The sequence below is a fragment of the Malurus melanocephalus genome, unplaced genomic scaffold (genome assembly GCF_030028575.1).
Source record: "Malurus melanocephalus ecotype Western Australia unplaced genomic scaffold, MMel_1.1 scaffold_1664, whole genome shotgun sequence".
NCBI classification, from domain to species: domain Eukaryota; kingdom Metazoa; phylum Chordata; class Aves; order Passeriformes; family Maluridae; genus Malurus; species Malurus melanocephalus.
Window position 1 is genome coordinate 3,493 of NW_026624896.1, and position 19,744 is coordinate 23,236.

General features: G+C 39.7%; 1 protein-coding gene across 1 annotated transcript; it reads right to left on the reverse strand.

The window, feature by feature from the left end:
* Positions 1 to 6: 6 nt before the first annotated feature.
* LOC130587231 (cyclin-dependent kinase-like 5) lies at positions 7 to 19,738 on the reverse strand. The gene is made up of 5 exons (XM_057388201.1): positions 19,659 to 19,738; positions 12,774 to 12,876; positions 9,041 to 9,163; positions 7,870 to 7,989; positions 7 to 6,672 (listed from the first exon to the last, which is right to left on the reverse strand). The coding sequence occupies exons 3-5, from the start codon at positions 9,041 to 9,043 to the stop codon at positions 6,304 to 6,306; spliced, it is 492 nt and encodes a 163-aa protein (XP_057244184.1). The 5' UTR covers positions 9,044 to 9,163; positions 12,774 to 12,876; positions 19,659 to 19,738; the 3' UTR covers positions 7 to 6,303.
* Between the last annotated feature and the right edge of the window lie 6 nt (positions 19,739 to 19,744).

The following is a 19,744-nucleotide window of genomic DNA, read 5'->3' on the forward strand; positions in this document are numbered from 1 at the left end:
CTATGCTAAAAGTTTTACCTTGGAACTAAAGAGTTTAAAGCTCTGCCACTGGATTGATGTGTCAGGAGTTGACACCAGGAGATGCACATCCTACAGGAAAGCTGAACACAATTCCACCTGTGCTGTGAACACGATTTGTCCTCATACCAATGGAAAGGAAAACTCTTCACACTTTGTCCAAATGCCAATGGAAAGGAAAACTCTTCACACTTTATCCAAATGCCAATGGAAAGGAAAACTCTTCACACTTTATCCAAATGCCAATGGAAAGGAAAACTCTTCACTTCACAATGCATTTGTGTGTCTGTGCAGCTGAGATCCACCCTGCACTCCTCAGAACAAAACCAGAGAAACAACGCCCTGGGAAAACAGGCCTGGCAGAATGAACACCCCGCAGGCAGCGTGGATGGTGGGGGCACAATGGGGTAAAATATCCCACCCAGATGAAATGGAAAATCAAGTGAAGGAAATCCTGAGCAAGTCTAAGGATAGCTGTTTGAGTAAAACAGCAAACGGGTGGAGCGGTAGATAAGGCCTCTAACTCCCTGAAAATCTGCACTGGAGAAACACAAAGAACAAGGCAACTGCAATATTTGAGAACCACAAGGGAAGGCCAAAGGAAGACTGCAAAGCAGTGCAAAGGATGGCATTGGGATCCAAAGAGAGCTCAGATGGCTTCAAAGTCTCAGAAATATTTCAGATGAAGGCCCAACAATATGTTTTTACATGGTTGTTAACAGTACCTAAAGGAAGAATCTTTTTARATGTCTCTTCAAAATCTGGAGTCAACAATAAGCTCAGAATAAACAAACACAACCTCAAGCACATTCTGCAAGAGAGAGGAGGTAGATTGACTGCAGAGAATACGAGATGCAGTCATTGTTAGGCTAAGACACAACTCCATGCTCAGGCTCTTGGGCCATGGTTCAAGAGTGACTTTTGCCTGGCTGCATATTTTGTTCTGTTCCAAAYGAGCCTGAGAAGCTCTTTGGGGTATTGAAAGCATCCAAAGACAGCAGGGCTGCTCCTCTCACACTCCTCATGTGAGTTCTGCTGAGTGGGGCAAAAAAAAGCCAACTTTTGCACCAAACAACTGACTGCACACAAGGTCACAAATCTGCATCCAAGCACAACTTGGAACAACTTAAAATTCAGACCTAATCCATCAGATTTACCTAAGACAGTCCACTGAGAGAACGGATGACCCAACACAGCTTTTCCCTTATAACTGAAAGAGGATCTCCCATAAAATCTGCTTTGCTTAATATTAATGAAATTTGCATCATGACTGCAAAATGAGGAATCTTGTGTTTCAGTACAACCCTCGGTACAGCACAAACCTTCACCTGCCTGCTGAGCCTGACCACTGATGAACTGCTGCTGTTCCACCATTTGAAAAAGGTGCCAACACCCAAAACTTCCAAGCTGTGTTATTTTAAAAGAGTTTATTCAAATCACCCCCTTTAAAAAAAATGAAGTTAAATGGCTTTTTTTCCTCATTCACTACAAACCCAGTTAGTGAGTGGTAAATACCATGATACCATTAGGAAGAGCTGTGTAGGGAAAGGCACCTGTTCTTAAATAGTGTCCTGATTTGAGGGTTATTCAGAAATGGTTCCATAGGGCACATCASCTTTCCAACCATCTTCTGTGGCACTCCTGTCTCAAATGGTGGGTACTACCATGAACAGCAGCCTGGATGCATGGTTTGTGATGTTACCCATTAACAGATGGACTGGAAAAAATAAACATTCAYTGGCACCCCACAATCTGCAGAATATTACATATGGCTATCCTTTTCATACTTTGTCTGACTGGGATGCAAATATTGTCCCAGCTCTACTCTGACAACGTTCAACACAYACAGAATTAATTACACACAAGCATTTGGAAGCAACTCTCACTATCAAATCATTACAAGAAAACAAAAAAATGAGAGATGAACAAAACCCCCAATACTTTAGAGCACAGCTCCTCTTGCAAGTGGCAAAGTTTGGCTTTAGCTACGAGATCACAGCAGTGCTTTCAGAGCTGTAAATCTGTATTCTCACAGGTTCCCTGGGTTCTTACAGGGGAGTCTGCAGAATTGTTGAGAACACACAGCTTTTCCTGGCTGCACACAGGAGCCCACTCAGCCAACACCTCATCAGCTTTTAGAGAAAAGAGGAAAAGGTTGGTATACAGTTCTTAAACACATAAAATTTATCTCTTAAGAGACCAAACTGCAATGAGAAGAAGGGTGAAGAGCCTTCCACAAGGCACTGCTTCCTCAAGAGTCCCAGGAACAAGGTGGAGTGACACAGAGAAAAGGGTGACAAATGCACTTGGAAGCTCAAAGCCTGCTTTAATATTGATCTCAAAGAGCAAACGGTGTTTGGGGAATGTTTTAAGAGACCAAATGTGGGATCATTGACTTTCTGCCAAGAACTCTGCCCAGTGCTCTCCTGGAACCTCTCAGAGGAGCAGCAAAGCTTGGAGTGCAATAAATGGAGCAAAAAGCATTAAATAGTCCAAGGGACTGCTCTCTGTGGCCAGGTCTGTYTAAAATAGATATTGTTCTAGGTTAACACATTTACGTGGCAGTTTAAAATACAGCTTAGACACTTACACAATTTCAGTCAGGATGAGCTTAAGGTGCTTTTTTTTCAGTTAAAAAGAGYTCAAGAGCTATAGTAAAAACATATAGACAAGTTTAGGCAGCTTGAATTCTGCAAAATGATTACAATTAATTTCTGAAACCTAGTTTCTTTTTTGTTCACATTATCAGTGATGCCATAAGGCCAAAGACTACAGAAGAACAAAATGCAGTTTAACTAGGATCCTTTACACTAAGCAAATCTATAGAGCATGTAGTACAAGACTCACAGACCAGTGAAAAGGAAAGCTCACACTTACAAAATAGTTTGCTCTTTAATTCTCTTCCTCTTTATTAAGTCAGAAAATCTCAGTCACTATAATAAGACTCCTTTGAAAGCCTCGACAAAATTACATTAGCAATATTCTAAATATTGGGAATGATACCAAGTTAAAAATACACAATTCATCCCAGCACCAGCTGGCCAAGCTGCTGGTATTTCTTTCCAATAGAAGAAAGAAAATACTACATACATTCAACACAATTTAGTATCCAACTGAAAGCTACTATGGTTTGTTGAATTCAAGAAGAAAAATGCAATATGAAGTAGAAACAACTTTCTGTAAATATGGGCCACCAAATACTTGAACATTCCTTGGGTCACCTTTGAAGATTTGCTAACTACTTTAAACAGCTATATGTACAGTCAGAGATYACCCTGATTTAACTTGATGGATACTGAGAAAATAAAAATCCTTTGGAAACATTTTTCCTTGCTAGAAATCAGAACAGCCACAAACAGCCCAGCATCACCATCCCCAGCACAGAGCTCTTCCAGCAAAATCAAAACCTTGCAGAGGCAAAGGACACGAACTCAGAAGAGTCTGAATGGAACATTCCCTGGGGACTGAGTGACAGAATTGTCAGGGCTTTAGGATCATCCATTGCAGCCTCAAACACCAAATCCCCTCTGAAGCACATCCCCAGTGCCACATGAGATCCTCCTGAACCCTTCCAGAGCAGTGACTGCATCTCCTCCCTGCACAGCTCATTCCAATGCCTGAACACTCTTCTGGGATCTTTTCTTCCTGATTKGAACTCTCCTGGTGCAACAGAAGATCATTTCCTTTCATCCTTTCACCTGAGACACGGGAGGAGAGGCTGCCCCACCTTTGGGGTGCACAGAGCACTGTGGTCCCTGCTGAGCCCCCTTTTCCAGACTGAACCCCCAATCCCTTTTCCAGACTGAACCCCCAATCCCTTTTCCAGACTGAACCCCCAATCCCTCAGCCTCGTTCACATTTGTGCTGCAGAGCCTCCAGCAGCTCTGCTGCCCTAAAAGAGACATTCACAGTGTCCTCAGAGCCCCTCTCTCTCAGACAGTGCTTTTGTGGGGGATTTCATGCCATCAGCCCAGTCCAAAGCAGGGCTGATGTAGCTCTGGCCAAGCAATGAGTCTGACAGAGACTGCTGAAATAAATGCTAAACTCTGACAGTGACAACAAATAAACATCACAATGTCTTTCCTGGATGCCCACTGAACTTAGAAAAAAAACTGAATAGCCTTTCATATCTACTGTATTTATATATGCTATATATATGATATATCAACACAGTATATATCATATATATATAAACATTACATATCATATCTATCTATAGAAAAATCACATGCACTTTTCTTGCAGGCAACTGACAAAGAAAGAATTCCTATCYTGTAATTTTTCAAATTTAGTGAATTTTAGTGATTTCTAGTCCTGGACAAACCTGATGTGACATCCTTCCACACTGTTCTTTCTGACAGCAATTTTTGCAGTAGTGTTGCCCAATTTGCTGTTGTTGGAACTTTGGTGACTCAGGAGGTGCTGAACAGTGGGTCCAGTTTGCATTGGTACCCAATAGGAAGTTCAGCTTTTACTGCCTGGCTGCTTCTGTTAACTGCTATGGCTAAATCATCAAATTTACATTCAGCTTAACCTCTTTTTGGAAAAGACAGTGGATTTGCAAGTACAGGACAGCATCTAGAAAACAAACTGTGCTGYAGAGTAATGAGGGAGTAGAACTAATGAGTTTAAAAAGGAAAGATTGTATTGTTCTGACACTACAGGCCTGGCTCTCACTTATTGCACAAAGTTTAGACTGGCTTAACTCTTTTGACTCCAAAGGCTCAGCTTTGATTTCTTTACTGGTAGCAACAGAGGAATCAGGTGTGTAGTAGCTACACGTGACATTCACAAGGTAAAGGCAGTTTGAACTGTGCTGTACAGGAGACTGGAACCCAAAATCTTGGATTTTGCTGGGACTGGGAGCTGAACTGGGTATGGGAATATTTGGATGGTAAGACCTAAGGAGAAATCAAGTTGCATGGCAACCTTCTCCCTCAATATCCAAATATCAGATTCGTAGCTTTAAATACATCCTGAAATATAATAAAAAAGTGCAAGAGTAGTTTAAATTCTAATACAGTGTTTATCTTATTAGTTAATAGATTGCTAGAGATGTAAAATACACATATGCATAAAAGCTTATACCATGATCTGCAGTGCCATGCTATGCTTAAGTGTCCAAGTTTTGCATTTCACTTGCAATTCATGCRTGTTTCTTTGGTTTTCACCCCTGCTATTAAGTGGAAGAGCACCTGCTTTCGCTTGTAGTCATGGGGCACTTTATTCTCTTTAGAGGAAACAAAAATTTGGTACTTGGGCTCTGTGCTCTTGGTGCAGAAATCCCRTTAATATTACTAGGAAAGCTAAGGACACAGGGGAGAACACACCACATTTAGGTTACTGTACAGTTCTGCAGTCTCTTGCATCTAGCCAACACTTCCAACAAAACAGCCCATCATAAAGCTTGGAATTGAATGTTGTCTTTTGTTGTTACCAATAATGCTTATAACACTGGGCTCTCACAGCCAAGTGAGATTCATACTGTTACAGTCACGTTTATATCCACATTCAACTTCCTTTTATTAGAAGTATAATACTGCACTTTATATCACAAATGTATAAAAAATATGGCAGATAGTGTCATAACAATACTTTTCTTTTAAATGAGTATATTTAAAAAACAGACAGTTATTTTCCATTTATATATATATTTATATATAGAATAAAATACTCCTGATGCAATATATAAATGTTACTGTTAGTTTTTTATAGAAACTACCGTAGCTGTTGCACTGCTTCACAATGTTTCAAACAGCTCAAAATAACTTTACATTATAACATAAAAGATATGATTATAACAGTACGATATTAGGTCATCATAAATAAATATTACAAATCCTATCAAATATGGAAGTTTAAAAAACAAATTTAAGACATACAATTTAACTTTAAACCCTTAACGGGGATACACTTTTATCACATAAACCCCACTGTTTTAACTAGGCAGCAAAAAATGTGGTAAGGGCATAGGTCTGGACAATGTTTTCACCCTTGGAAGTGCCATCCACAGCAGAAGTCCCCCAGCTTTCAGGCAGAGATGTGCACTGAGCTGGAATGTAAATGAGAGAAAAGGGCAATGCGTTTTCTCCCTGAGCAGCACACTCTGCCTGGCACCAGGGACATTCTGCTGACGCCAATTCCCAGCTCAGCAGTGTCCTGTACAATCCCTGGCCGTGTCCGTGGTGCTGCACACCCACTGCACACACATTGCACATTTGTAGCACTGGAAATGCAGTCTCACCACACAACACCACGCTCGGGCTGCTCTCACCATCCAGGGCACTACAACGCCGTCTCCTTCAGGTCGTTGAGGTTGGGCATCCGCGGCCGGTTCGTGCGGCCGTAGCTGTGCCCGTTCTGGCTCTTGGGGGGCTGCTCGGGGTAGGGGGACGTGTCCCCCACRGCTCTGGGGACAGGGGACACGTGCCAGGAGGGCTCCAGCTGCCCGGGGATCTGCAGGGTGGCTCTGCCCTTGGGCTGTGCCTCGGAGCGCACGGCGCCCGCGGAGCTTTGGCTCATGGGGTGGATCCGCACCTCGGCAAAGGAGCCCTTGGCTGCCTGGCTGGGCAGGGGCTGGAAACGAGAATCTGCAGCCACGGGGTGGTTCGAGGACAGGTGCAGGAGCTTCCGAAGAGACTTCAATGGCTGGCTCTGGAAAACATGGACAAAAGCTCCATCACATCAGATTTTCCATAAAGGAAACTGTCACATCCTAAACCGAACATCTCGAACTTCCCAGCACTTCTTCACCTTTCACGTGTGTTTGATGTATTTCATTCCAAGCTACGATTCCACACCTGAGAAAATGTCTTCTCATCACAATCCAATCTATCAGCTACCTGGAARGATGGAACTCTTCTCCATCAGAAAGGAGAATCCATTCCATCCATTGCTCCCATCAATGATTTTATCCTCGTTTCCTTCAAAAATGCAGGCACAGACAATTGCAGAAACTGTCCATCTGTTACGTCTTCTGCTATTAAGTTAAGAACCTCAGCCACATTTTATGAAGCACAGATTTCAGAAATACAAAGTTCTTAAAAATGTCATGAACATCAATTATGGGTTAGATTGAGTCTTGAGTAACCATCTGCACTGAAACGAGGTGTGGCAGAACTCAGCAGTTACACATTCTGTCTGCTGGGTGATGGGAGCTCTGGTCTCCCACAGCTTCTTTTACTGGAAAGGTTAAAGGGAAATGGTGACAGTGGGTTACTGAAAATGGGAGCAAGAGCCTGGGGAAGCCTGAGCACACAGAGCGGGGTGAAAGCACTCAYTGAACTCCACAGCTCACAGAGAAACTCGATTCTTCCAACACTGCAGCTGCAACAAACCCTTGTCCAGTTTGCAGCGGGACAACAATGGAGCACGGCACTGACCCTCCCAAACCCTGCTCTTGTTCTGGAGAAGAAGCTGCACTAACACAGWGCTCTGTGCTCCAAATGCAGCTGCTGGGACTGCACTATGGTGTGACAGCCACACTGGGACTGCTCTGGATGCTCTGGTGACACAGCAATGTCAAATGAGCAGCAGCCACCCCTGAATTCACCATCCTGACAGAGCTCTGGACAGCACTGCTCTGCCACCACACAACACTCAACACTGGTGYCTGTAATGCAAAAACGTGACCAATATTTTGAGGGGCTCAAAGGACAGGACATTTATTCTCTTTTCCTTGTCAGTCACGTCCACATTTTGAAATAGTAATGCAGGACTGCAGGTACATGATCTTTTACATCCGGTGAGCAAGGAATTAGAAAGTTGGGAAACCACGTCAAATGCAATTTTTCTGTTCAGCAGAGATACATCAGTGCTATTAATGCACAGGGAATTGAAAATGCCACTTACATGAGGCTGGATTTCTGTCATCTTCTCAGGATGCCAATCCTTCTGCCTGCTGCTCTGGTGATTGGAAGAATGAATGGCTTTCTGTAATGCCAAGAGATCCTGACCTTCAGTGTTAGGCATCTGCAACAAAATATGAAATACCAGTCCTCTAATATTTTCTTAGGATTACTATGAACAGTTTCCCACAGTTAATTACAGAGCACAAGTGAAGCAGAATTGCAATGTCCTCTCARTAATTTCCCCACATTTAGTGCAGTGTGGACATCATGCAGATTTGCTCCACCCTCAGCCCTTAAAGCATTCACATGCTGTTAGTGTCATTTGCTGKAAGAAAGAGCAGTTAAACAAGGCCTCAAAAATAAAATTTAAAAAAAAATATATTGTTGAGCCTCATCTTCATTTAAAAAGCATTCCATACGGCAGTTAAGACCATGGATCAGTTCTATAAATTTGTTCCCAGAATCTCTCTGAACTGATGTTTTAACTGACATCACAGAACCAAGAGCTTTCTCTGTTCCCATCATTCTTCTCCTCCACGAATATCCCAAACTAAAGCAAAAATTAAACAGCTGAAACTTTATGGCAGAAGGATAATTTAAAACTTACATGTAGCTTTTTATCTCATTTCAAGAATTCTAAGCAAAAAAAGGACAGTCAAAATATAATGGATTTTTAATRCAAGCTGTCTTTTACCATGAACAACCAAGACAAACAAAAATACAACAGACACATGAGCTGAAGTTCTGTTCAGATAATCCATTGTTAGTATTTGATTTATTTATATATAAAGGAGTAGTTTGTATAAAGTTATGTATTCACAATATAGCTGTAAACCAAACCAGGTTATTTTTTTTCCTGAACAAGACAGTTTTATTTTAAACATACACAGTTTCACAATTATTTTCCTTCCTYAGTCTTACTCACAAGGCTCATTCTCTGTGGAACTGTGTATGTTACATTTTCACTATATTAAATACTAAAAGAATTTTTTTTTAGGCACAATCTGTTTCAACAGAACTGCCATTTTTACTTAAATTTATTGAACTGGCCCAAGATACTTAACTGGCATGAAGAGGAAGTGATACCATGAAAATAAACCACATGCTGCTGTAGTCAGTAAAACAAATTTACTGGAGAATTTTACAGTGCTACTGTACTTAAAAATGAATACCATTGGTAGAGTGACTACGGGAAGTTTTTTCAAAGAAGAACTATGCTTTAAATTACTCTTTGAATTAAAAAGAGGAAAGAGTGATTTCTTGATGCTTGGATTCTCGCCGTTGGTGGAGTCTGTCTGCAATATAAGACACAAAAACTAAATGCTYAGTGTTTCAATTCAAGAGATCTGCCCTTACTGTGTTAATTCTTTTCTTTACTTTCTTTTTTTTTTTATTTTTTAATTTGACAATACATGTTATAAACACTATAATTTGCTTTGGAAAAATACATTAATGATTGGAAAAAGCCTGTGGGATTAATTCAAGGAACTCAATGCATAGAAAGCATGTATACAAAGATCAGTACACCTATTCTCACATCCATATTCATTAGGAATGTAATAAATACAGAATGGATTTATTTCAAAGCCTTTGGAAACAGCTGGTAGGTCTTGTTGATTTTATTGAGCTTTGGATCAAATCCTGTAACTCTGGCAATCATTTGTATTTCTGATAATAACCTAAAGCAGCATGACATTTCTTATTTTTATACAAAGAAAATATTAAAGACACACTAACAATAATAGCAGTTGGTTTCAGAATGAGCAGGTGATAGTTACTCTAGGAAAAAACAAAGCTTTCTATTTTTAACTTGCAAGAAGAGCCAGGGTTCCAAGATGAATTATTTCAGTTCTAACATAAATATGCAATCAGCAACTTCACATATAACTCAAGTACACGGCTTTATTTTAATTTCTGTAGCACAACCACAGAAATACCCATGGATGCATGAACAACAAACAGAACTATCAGGTACTYGAATTATGAATGGGAATATTTCTGCCCTGCTCAGGTGCAAATAAGCACAGGACACATTTGCTGTGCCTTGCATTTTCCTGCCTATCAGAAGAAAACTTTATTATACAATAGAATTATTGTAGGACTAAATAAAATAGTGGATGCACTACCAAAAACAAGGAGTTTCAGCTTCTAAATTCTACCCAAGTTAATGAAAGTCAGCAATCAGCAYAGCTCATGTTTAGGAACTTTATGGTCAGAAGAATTTCCTGTTTCAAATTCAGTAACTAAAAAAGGAATCAAAGAATTGCTAAGAAAAACGCTCACCTGCAACTGTAATGAAGATAATTTCTTGAAATAAGTGCCCAAAATCTGCAAAACTCAGATTCCTCTGAAGACAGACAGTGCCTACTGGGACTGTGCACAACCCCACGGATATCACATTGTTTGGTGGCAGGTGACAGATCAAACGGTGATTTTAAACCTCTAAACCTTTTGCTACACAACTAAAACACCTCAAAGGATGGAAAGGGAACGGCTGAGAGCAGCTMTGCAAACACAATATTGCAAAGAATTCCCAGAGCAGGCAGTGACAATTGTTATCCACTGGAGAACTGCAGGAAAAATCCCTCATGGAACAACCACAGCAGGAAGCACCAGGAAATGGGGTCAGTTCTGGGATTTTGAGAATGACATCAACAAGAAGATGTCTGCAATCCCATTTCAGGTATCTTTTATGACTCCTGTGATGATGATCACCAGCAAATGAGACTTGCCAAAGGGTATCAGAATTAAATCACAGCTATTGTGTGGTTCCCAGCTTTGGGACAGTCCTCAGGTCTGGTTTGTGATTTACTGGAGAAAGCCTGGGTTTGAGTCAATAACTGCAATTTCATACTTGTAGGAATCTGTATCAATTACAGAAAAAAAACCCCAAAAACTTGGGTAGTCATAAGGTGTCTCTTAAGAGTTTTAATCTGAATTCATAGGAAATGTGCACAGTTGAAGAGCTGATTTTACAGTGCTGTGAACAGCTTTTACTRCTGAAGCAAAGCTTGCTGCTGAATTGAAGGCAGGAATTTTTGTTTGTGCTGGAAGATCCTAAAGGATGTCCCAACATTTGTTAGGTAGATGTTTTCAGCTAACAGATGAAGAACCAAAAACAGGGTCTGAACTTGCAGGACAYGTGAACACTCATCAGTCTGTCCCTAATACTGTCCTGGTAAACTGTACACAGAAATGAAAGGAGGATTTTCTGCCTCTAGTTGGATCCAAAACTGAAGCTGATCTCAGCAAGTTTGTAGCTGAGGATGAGAGAGTTGTATCACTACCTTATCTCACAATTTATTTATTTTTCTGAGAGATACCAGCCCTAAGTATCAAACACAGTTTTCCCTTCTCTCCCTCTCCATTCCCCTCTACCCTTCTCCTTAAGAGTGAGAACAAACAGGAGTAAGGGTTATCTATAAATCTGCTTTATCTTGTAATCAGTGATTGTTTTGGTAGCTATAGATCAAGGTACTTTTGATTTGGGTGTTTTGTAAAATGMCAAATTTCGAGAGGCAACACAGTCCAGGATGTATTTCTTTCACACAGTTTAATCTGGAAGTAATTAATGCTCCATCCATCAGCTATTGGAGTGTTCTCTGCCACCATGTCTGGATGGCTGGAATCAGAGTAAATTAAAAATCAGTGCAAATTTAACCTTTTTTTTTTTTTCCCTTGAAAATGCACCACTGGAACCAACAGCCTTTTGGTTTGCTATCCTTCCATGGCAYTTTGGTACCAATAATCCCAGATATAATGCAGACACGTGCTCAGCTGTGCAGTAAAATGCTCACATTTACACTGAACTGTGCACAGGTTTGAGCTGAACAGTTCAGAGGGAGGGGCAGATCCACTGCTGAGCCTGCCCAGCACAAGGAGAGGAACATTTCTGAGTGCAGTTCATGCTCATGTGCATGATCCACACAGCTCAAAGACATTAAAAACCCCAAAACAACAAAAAGCCTGACAATCACCCCTCTGTCCCCATTTCCAGCCCTGCACCAACACCCAGACTCAGAACACTTTATTCCCTGACAGTAAATATTTTAATGAAGTCACTTCCCTTTGCCAGGAATGATTTACTCCATCCTGAGAATCTTCAAAACTAGAACTGCATTTACACTTACAGGAACATTTACATGTTCAATTCATGTTTATAAAAACATTTAAAATGTTTTACTGCTTCCAGAGCTTACATTTGAGATTACATTTAGTTCTTAGGGATATCTTCATTATAAAACTTGGTGAGATGTCAGTAYACCACTACTTTCTGATAAAAGAAASTGCTTTCTCCCTCCCAAAAACTATCCAAAAATGAAAAAATGTATGAGACACCAAAGACTTATACTGAATTAAAAAAAAGGCACAATCCATTCCYTGAAGAAAACATAAAACATTTAAGAATGGTTAAGGCACATCATCCTCATTCCTTCATGGGATGCAGCAAGAAGCACAGGCTGTTACCAAAACACTTCTCCAAAATAAACTGGAAAGAATTCTCATTTGTAACAATCTCATTTTCTCTGTATGGGTGCCTGAAACGATTCAAGCTCTGGGGACACACAACAATGAATTTATTATTCTTGGAACAGCGTCACCACATCCTGAAAAAAAAAACTGTCACACCATCATCTTAAACCTTGCTTCAAAACTGGCTCTCAAAGGGTCTGAGTGAAAACAAAGGTGCACAGGACTGGTAGGTGAAGAAATATTTGAAAAGGCAAAAAAATCAAACCTGAACAGGAGAAGAATTTCACTTTCATATAATGAAGTGAAAAAATAAAAGAACAAATATACACAAACACATAAATAATACAAAGGCACTGCACTAATCCAACACATTAAAATGGTATAGTGCAAAACGAATAAACAATTTCTTTATTAGAAATGCTGCATACTTACATTTTGAGATTTCTTCTTTTTCTTTTTTATTGCCCTGAAAAAACCTTGTTTTTCTTTCTCCTTGAGCTGCTCTGAGTGACTGTTAAGGTTTTCAGGACTTTTCCTAAATATGAAATAAGGTATTGTAAGAGAAACTTTACTTTGGTATTACTTTAATTTCTGATGCCAAAGAAGGTAAATTATTGATTAAAGTAAAAAAATACTTAAAGTTKGAGCATTCATTGGTTCCAGGGTTACTACACAAGTACCAGATTATTAAAGGGACAGGAGGTACACAGTGTTAGGGTAAAATGATTAGTTCAAACCAATGAATAGTTMTTTAGGGAAAAGGAAAGCATGCAAGTGTTCTTTAAAGCCAGAATTTAATACTCAACCCAAAACATCACACAGGAGGTGTTTTAGAAAAACGAGAAGCRGATCTGGAGCACATACAATGGTGAGGAGGTTTAACAGGTCCCGTTTATCCACGGCTTGAGCAGAGCAGGAGTTGCAAAGAGAGGAGCATTTCATGGAATTGCTGCTCTTGCTGACACAGTTCCACATTTATCAGGGATTTGGGGTTTGTTGCTGTCCATTTAACTGAAAACCTTCCTTAGTTTGTTATGTGTGGGTGAGACAGTGCTGCCAAAAGGAGTGACCCGAAAATAAAACAGGAGACTTGCCTGAAGAGAGAATTTCCACCTTTAAACTCTGAACTTACAGGCTGAAGCAACTACAGCTGATAAATAACAYGTTACCTTCAATAAGCACAGAAAACCAGGGGTGTGAAGCACTTCCATGGGGTAAAAAGATGCTTTATGGAGGACAGTGTGAGACATAACTGAGTGCAGCTCTACTGTCCTTTAAAACAGCTTGAAAATGGAAAACAGTGCAGGAAAGCATGACAGAAATCATTTCAGAGATTTCAATCTCTTTAGTGTGTTTAAAACCACAGCCAAAACAGCCCAAATATTCAGTTTCCTTGATCATGATCCACAGCTACTTATTGGGGAAGAAATTACAGAACACTACAAAAATCTTTAACTAAAGGGCAAAGGTGTAACAAGAACAGGTCGGTGGATGATGAAGCCACAGAAGTGTATCAGAAATAAAGCACTGGTTTTCACAATAACATCATTAACTGCCAGAACAAACCCCCTGGTGAAGTGATTTCCCATCTTTACATTTCAAATCAGGACCAAAGACTCTTCTGGAAGRCACAGTCAGACAGCTCTGCCTCTGGCCTGGATCCAGAGAATGACAAGGGTTAAATCAACTAACACACACAGAAAGTCACACTGGGGCATTTCATAGTCCTTTTTCACCCTTAAATGGCATGAAAACAAAAAGAAATGATTCCATAGTCCTGATGGAAAAGCTGAAGGAAAGGCAGTGTTTTAGGGCTCAGTGACAMACAGGAGCAGCTTTTCCTGCAGTGACTGTGATGTACCCTTCATGTCCACCACAACTGTCACTGCCTTCCAATTCTGGCTCTGAATGCTCTGCTGTCACTGGGGATTCAGCTGCTACTACAGCCAAGCTGACTGGTTTTCTTTCTGAGCAAATGTGAAAAACATGCTTGGGGTAGAGATCACTGGAGCCATCCTAATAACCAATAAAATTATCTTCACTCTGGGAGGTGGTGTCAGCTCCTCAATTTCTACTTGGGGTAGATATCACTGGAGCCATCCTAATAATTGATCAAATGATCTCCACTCTGGGAGGTGGTGTCAGTTCCTCAGTTTATATCTCAAGCTTGAAATGTTACCTGGTTCCACATATAAACACATGCAGGGTTTAAATTAATGAAGTGAAACTGTTGATTAAGAGAATGGTTTTAGCAAAAAGATTAATAGGCAGGGAGTATGGTTGAAATTTTCCTGATTTTGATTTTTTTGGAACTTCTGTCTAGATCCAGGGAATATATTCAGGTGCATGACAACATATATTTAATGTGGATATTACAACACTACTACAGGAAATAATTTCTAGTTTAATATCATGAATATGTTTATAACATCACAAACATACACTGCCCTTTCRAATATTTCAATGGCTTGCTATGGCTTTTCTATTCCAAAGTCTATTCCAAAATGGAGATGCTAAATTTCAAAAGGTGAAGTTAATCTTCAGAGTGAAAACTGGAACAATTTTTGCCATACTTTTAGACAGAGATTCACCCAAGTGTGATTCTTTTCTTTGGCTCAGTGAACCTGGATGAGAAAACTGCTCAACACAGCAGAGAGGAGAGAAATGAAATTCTGCACCATCATTTCCTCTTTATGACTACAGTGAGCAGAGAGAATGGGAAAATGAGAACTGCTCATTTCCAATTGCTGCTTACCCAAAGCCAGTGGTTTTATAGTGAATGGTTGATGTCATTAACTCCTGTGACTCACATTGCAGTACAGTTATCTGAAAAAGCACTGACCTTGAAAAGCAACTGCCTCAAAACACATGCTCATTATGGGAAGAGAGTGAACATATATAGCATTACAGCAGGAAGCTTCAACACCAGGATTTTGTACTGAGTAAAAATAGAGCAGAACATTTTGATCGATGAYGAAACCCGGGGATATTTTAGGCATCCCAAAAAATGATTTTCAGAWCATGACAGTACAGTAAAAAATCAGGATTATCAGAAAAAAATCTGCATGGTATAATCACACAACACTAAACTCTTACAACATACTGCAAATATCTCAGTATTTTGCATAAAGCTTCAGCTCTTGAAAGCAATCAGTTCCACCAGAATCTGCTAAATGCTGTTTTAGCAGCAAATAGAGAAGCAGGTTTGAGAAGCCCTAGAGAATAACCCCAATTCTCAAGCAGAAACCAAAGGCAAAATGTGCTGGGCTTTGCCATTTTATCTTTGTGTATCTTCTGCACGCTTAGGACATAAAATGCAGAACACATTGGTTCTCCTGATCTGAAACCCTTGGAAAGGCAAGAACAAACAGAAATCCTGTGAGTGTCACTGTTATTTATTGCTGCAGGTAGGAAAGATTCATGCAGGGCAATGGGGGGAGCAGCAAACATGCATGTGGGGAGCAAGCTGAAGCACTGGGACAGGAGCCAGGAGGAAAAACAGAAGCATTTTGTGTTCATGATTCACAGAGATTCTACTGCACACAGCTCTTTTGGGAGGGATTCCTCTGTTTGTTTCAGTAATTCCTCAAGAACCCAAATCCCAGCAGGGTTTGGAACCCTCTGAGTGCTCCATTTTCTGATCCAATCATCAGGAAGGGTTTGTCTCACTGAGGCTTTGCTGACATTGCTGAACTTTTCTTTGCAAGATCAATGGACAAACACCAATTCTCCAAGTTCTGCTTCAAGACCCTTCAAGGGGCACTTACACAGTTCCCATTTAGGAAAGGCAAGAAAATGGCACAAACTCATTAAGATATTCAAATAAAGAGTTCAAGGTAAGAATCTCAATCCCACAAGCTGAAGCTCACAGTAAAACCTCATGGGCTAAAAGTCTGGCATTGAAAGCTTAAAWATCAAAGATCAAATCTGAATTCTGTTTGGAACTGCAATTTTTTATTTTTCATGTGGAGAGGAGGATTTATTAACTGTAATAAGCTCCAGATCTATTATCTCATATACAGAATATCATTCAGAATTTGCAATTTCCTGGGCTTTTTTTTAYAAATTCCATTAAAGAACCAGAAAGTATTTAAAATGCAGCAAAAGTCATGCTGTACACACAGCTGAACATGCACTAAACTAACTTGTTTAGATGTTGGTAACCTTTTACTTTCAGGAATTGCAAATGTGACTGTAATGTTACACTGATACTGAGATAATAAAATAGTCAGTGATGTCCTGTTTATAAAATATTGAATTGTTCTGGAGCCTTGAAACATAATAGTGGAGAAAGTCTTCAGCCTTTTACTCTCGTAAGAGTGAGATTTTTTTTTTTTTTCTTTTCCTGAATGACAGGAAATTTTGTGTGTGACAGAAATTTTGTGTGTGTTTACATATATTTTATACATATTAAAAATCACTATTATATGTATAGTTCCTATTTTTKATTATTTTTGCAGATATGTATGACATATGCTAGAGAAGATATGACTCTGCATTGGTGTGGACATAAAAGGTCTGAATAAAAATGCTTTCCAGAAGCCCCWAAATATCTCAAAAGCAGTGAATACAAACACTTCCAGGAAGATCTGAGATGCAGAACTGCATGGTGGGATTTATTCTAAMGAGATTTTAGAATTATGACAATGGKAMAGATAACTCAGGCCAACCTTCTGGCACAATTAAACATCTTGCCTAAACCTAYTGATTTTGCCCAGGACAAAGCTTGTGTGAATAAAAGAGAATAAAACATCTGTTCTTGTATCAAAAATTAAAAATAGAGCAAGTTTAAGGTTATTTACAGGAAATTAAACTCTAGCAAAGAAAAGGTTTTCTAGAAGGATGAAAAATTTGCCTGCTTTCAAATCAAGCTGTCTGAAGTTGAGAAATGATCTAGTAATTTCAGAGTAAAATCTGATGACAAAAGTCAAGTTTATAACATCTTTATTTTAAAAGGCAGGACAGTGGGGACAGAGCCAAGAAATGCACACAAAGACAAGGGAACATCTGTGACAATTCAGTCCAGCAAACATTGACAGCATCTCTGACAGCAGAAAGGCAACACACAGCAATAGAATGAGAAGCAATATTTTACAGTAGTGCCAGTCCAGCTGGAATACACATCACTCAGAATTGGGGATGAATTGTCAGGTACCAGCTTGGTGTGTCAGTCAAACATCAAATATTTACTTCATCATCAAAYTGATGCAAGCAGAATCACATTCCATTAGAGCTTTCAACATTTCCATCATCATTTACACAACTTCTGTACAGAAAATTAAGCAGAGGAACACAGACTCTTCACCACTCAGGAATCTGATTAAGCTGCATTTATGGCACAGAACAATTTTGCAACCACAGTGASCATTGCCAGGACAACTTGAACAGAGTTAGCATGTAGAGCTGGGCAGGAAACACTTTGGGAAAATAGGGAGTAGGAAAAGAAAAGAGAAAGATAAGCACATGCCAAAATAGCAGTAACTTGGTGTTGCAGATACTGCTAYTCCTCCCATTTCATCAGAATAATTGCTTATTCTTCTGTGGATTCTTCTCTCAAAGGTGCTGTTCACTCTGTGAAAATATCTGAGTACATCATTTGAAGCAAAGACTTCAATCTGTCTCAAAGTTAATGAAGGGCCTTTTTCACGAGGCCATATTCAACAAATGAAACAGCTTCAGGAGAATATACTGAGGGAACCAGAAAATGTGCTCCAGAATAACCTCTAACTTCTGGTTCAGGGCATTCACTTGTTAGATCTACAATCTTGGTTCACCTTCTGGTTTAAATAACAAGGAACAAAGACCCTGCACTCAAGTTTCTCATATTCTAAAAAATACTGCTGCCTCCAAAATATCTGTTATTTTCAGAGTATCTCTGGTTTTGACTGGCAATTCCATCCTGGAGCTGAAGAATCTTCCCAATAAAGGGTTAATGGATATCAGCCAATTCCTTTGAAAAGTTTTGGTTTTGATAATTTGTCATTGTAAACAAAAAAAAATACTTCATAAAAAAAATTCCCAACCAGCTCTAATAACATATGCTTTTTTCCAGTTCAGAGTTCAAATAACATTACATGTTTCTTTGCAGTCAWGACAATATATTGCTGAATGATTTATAAAGCAAAGCAAGATTCCAGTTGTCTTATGTTATATGCAAGATAGAAAGATCCAGATAGGAAGGACAACACAATATGTGAAAGGGTTTAACAGCAGGAATAAATACCTTCTTTAGCCACATAAATCACAACATAAGTTACCACCTTTTTACACAAATGACTGCTTTCCTCAGCTAACTGCAGCAAATGGAGGAGGTGGAGCTACTGAAGGGCAGGAAGAAGATTCTGCTGAATCAGAGCAGGTGAGAAGGGTTCTGGAGTGAACATCTTCTATTACTGACACAGGAATCAAACCTGACACAGCTGAAACACCAACTGCCCACCACCCACCACCCATTCTATTTTAACACTGAGTTATTTGTTTGAAAACACATGGAGTCAACAAACCACTGAAAGGCTTTTTTAGACTTTGTGGCCTTTCAGAGAGAGGTGTTCAAAGCACAGCTGAACCATGCAAATGGATGCAGYCCATTCCTCCCACCAACCCTTTGAAGCTCCATCTGCTTATTTTTATTCAATGTGMTTTACTGTGATTTAACAAAGTATAAGATTATTTCAAAGCCAAACAGCTCTCAGAGAAACAAAATTCATGTATTTCCCTTTAAGTCCTGAAAGGTTATGGATATGCTGTCATTTTATTAGCATAATTAAAGTTAAGAGCTCTATGTTATATAATGGAGTCATGTGATGCTTTTAATCTTTTCAAATCAATATATASCATTAAAATGWTGCCTAGTCCATTTTCCATAGAATRTATTCACTTCYTTCTGTGTGTAAAYAAAAAGAGCAGCAGTCCCCATTGGAGGGTGAAACTATTCTTCATTAATATWGTCCTATTTTAGATATGGAAACATGCATTTTGGGGTTTTTTTTCCACTTGGCTGACAATTCATGCTTCTGGAATCCACAATTGCTATACACACTATACACACACAAACACTCTGCACTATCTTTAACTGAAGGTTAATAGCAGGGAAAAAACTGTGAAAGACTGGACAAAAGCAAATTTAATGAATTCATGTCATGGGTGCAATGAAGTGTTTCTTGCTGCTCAGAAGGGGACAGAAAACATGCCATGCTCTGCCAGTTGAACTGTTTAATTGAGCCCATGGACAATTGCACATCTGGAGAAAAGCATGAGGGTTCTCTCCTCTGTTAAAAACACCCCCTGGCATTGTGTCCAGGTGCAAATTCCACTCACCAGGTGTCAAAGGTGGTTTGTCTCTTGGGGAGGTTGCTCCCAGTGCTGCTGTCTGGGGGTAACACCGAGGCTCTGCTGGGAACAGG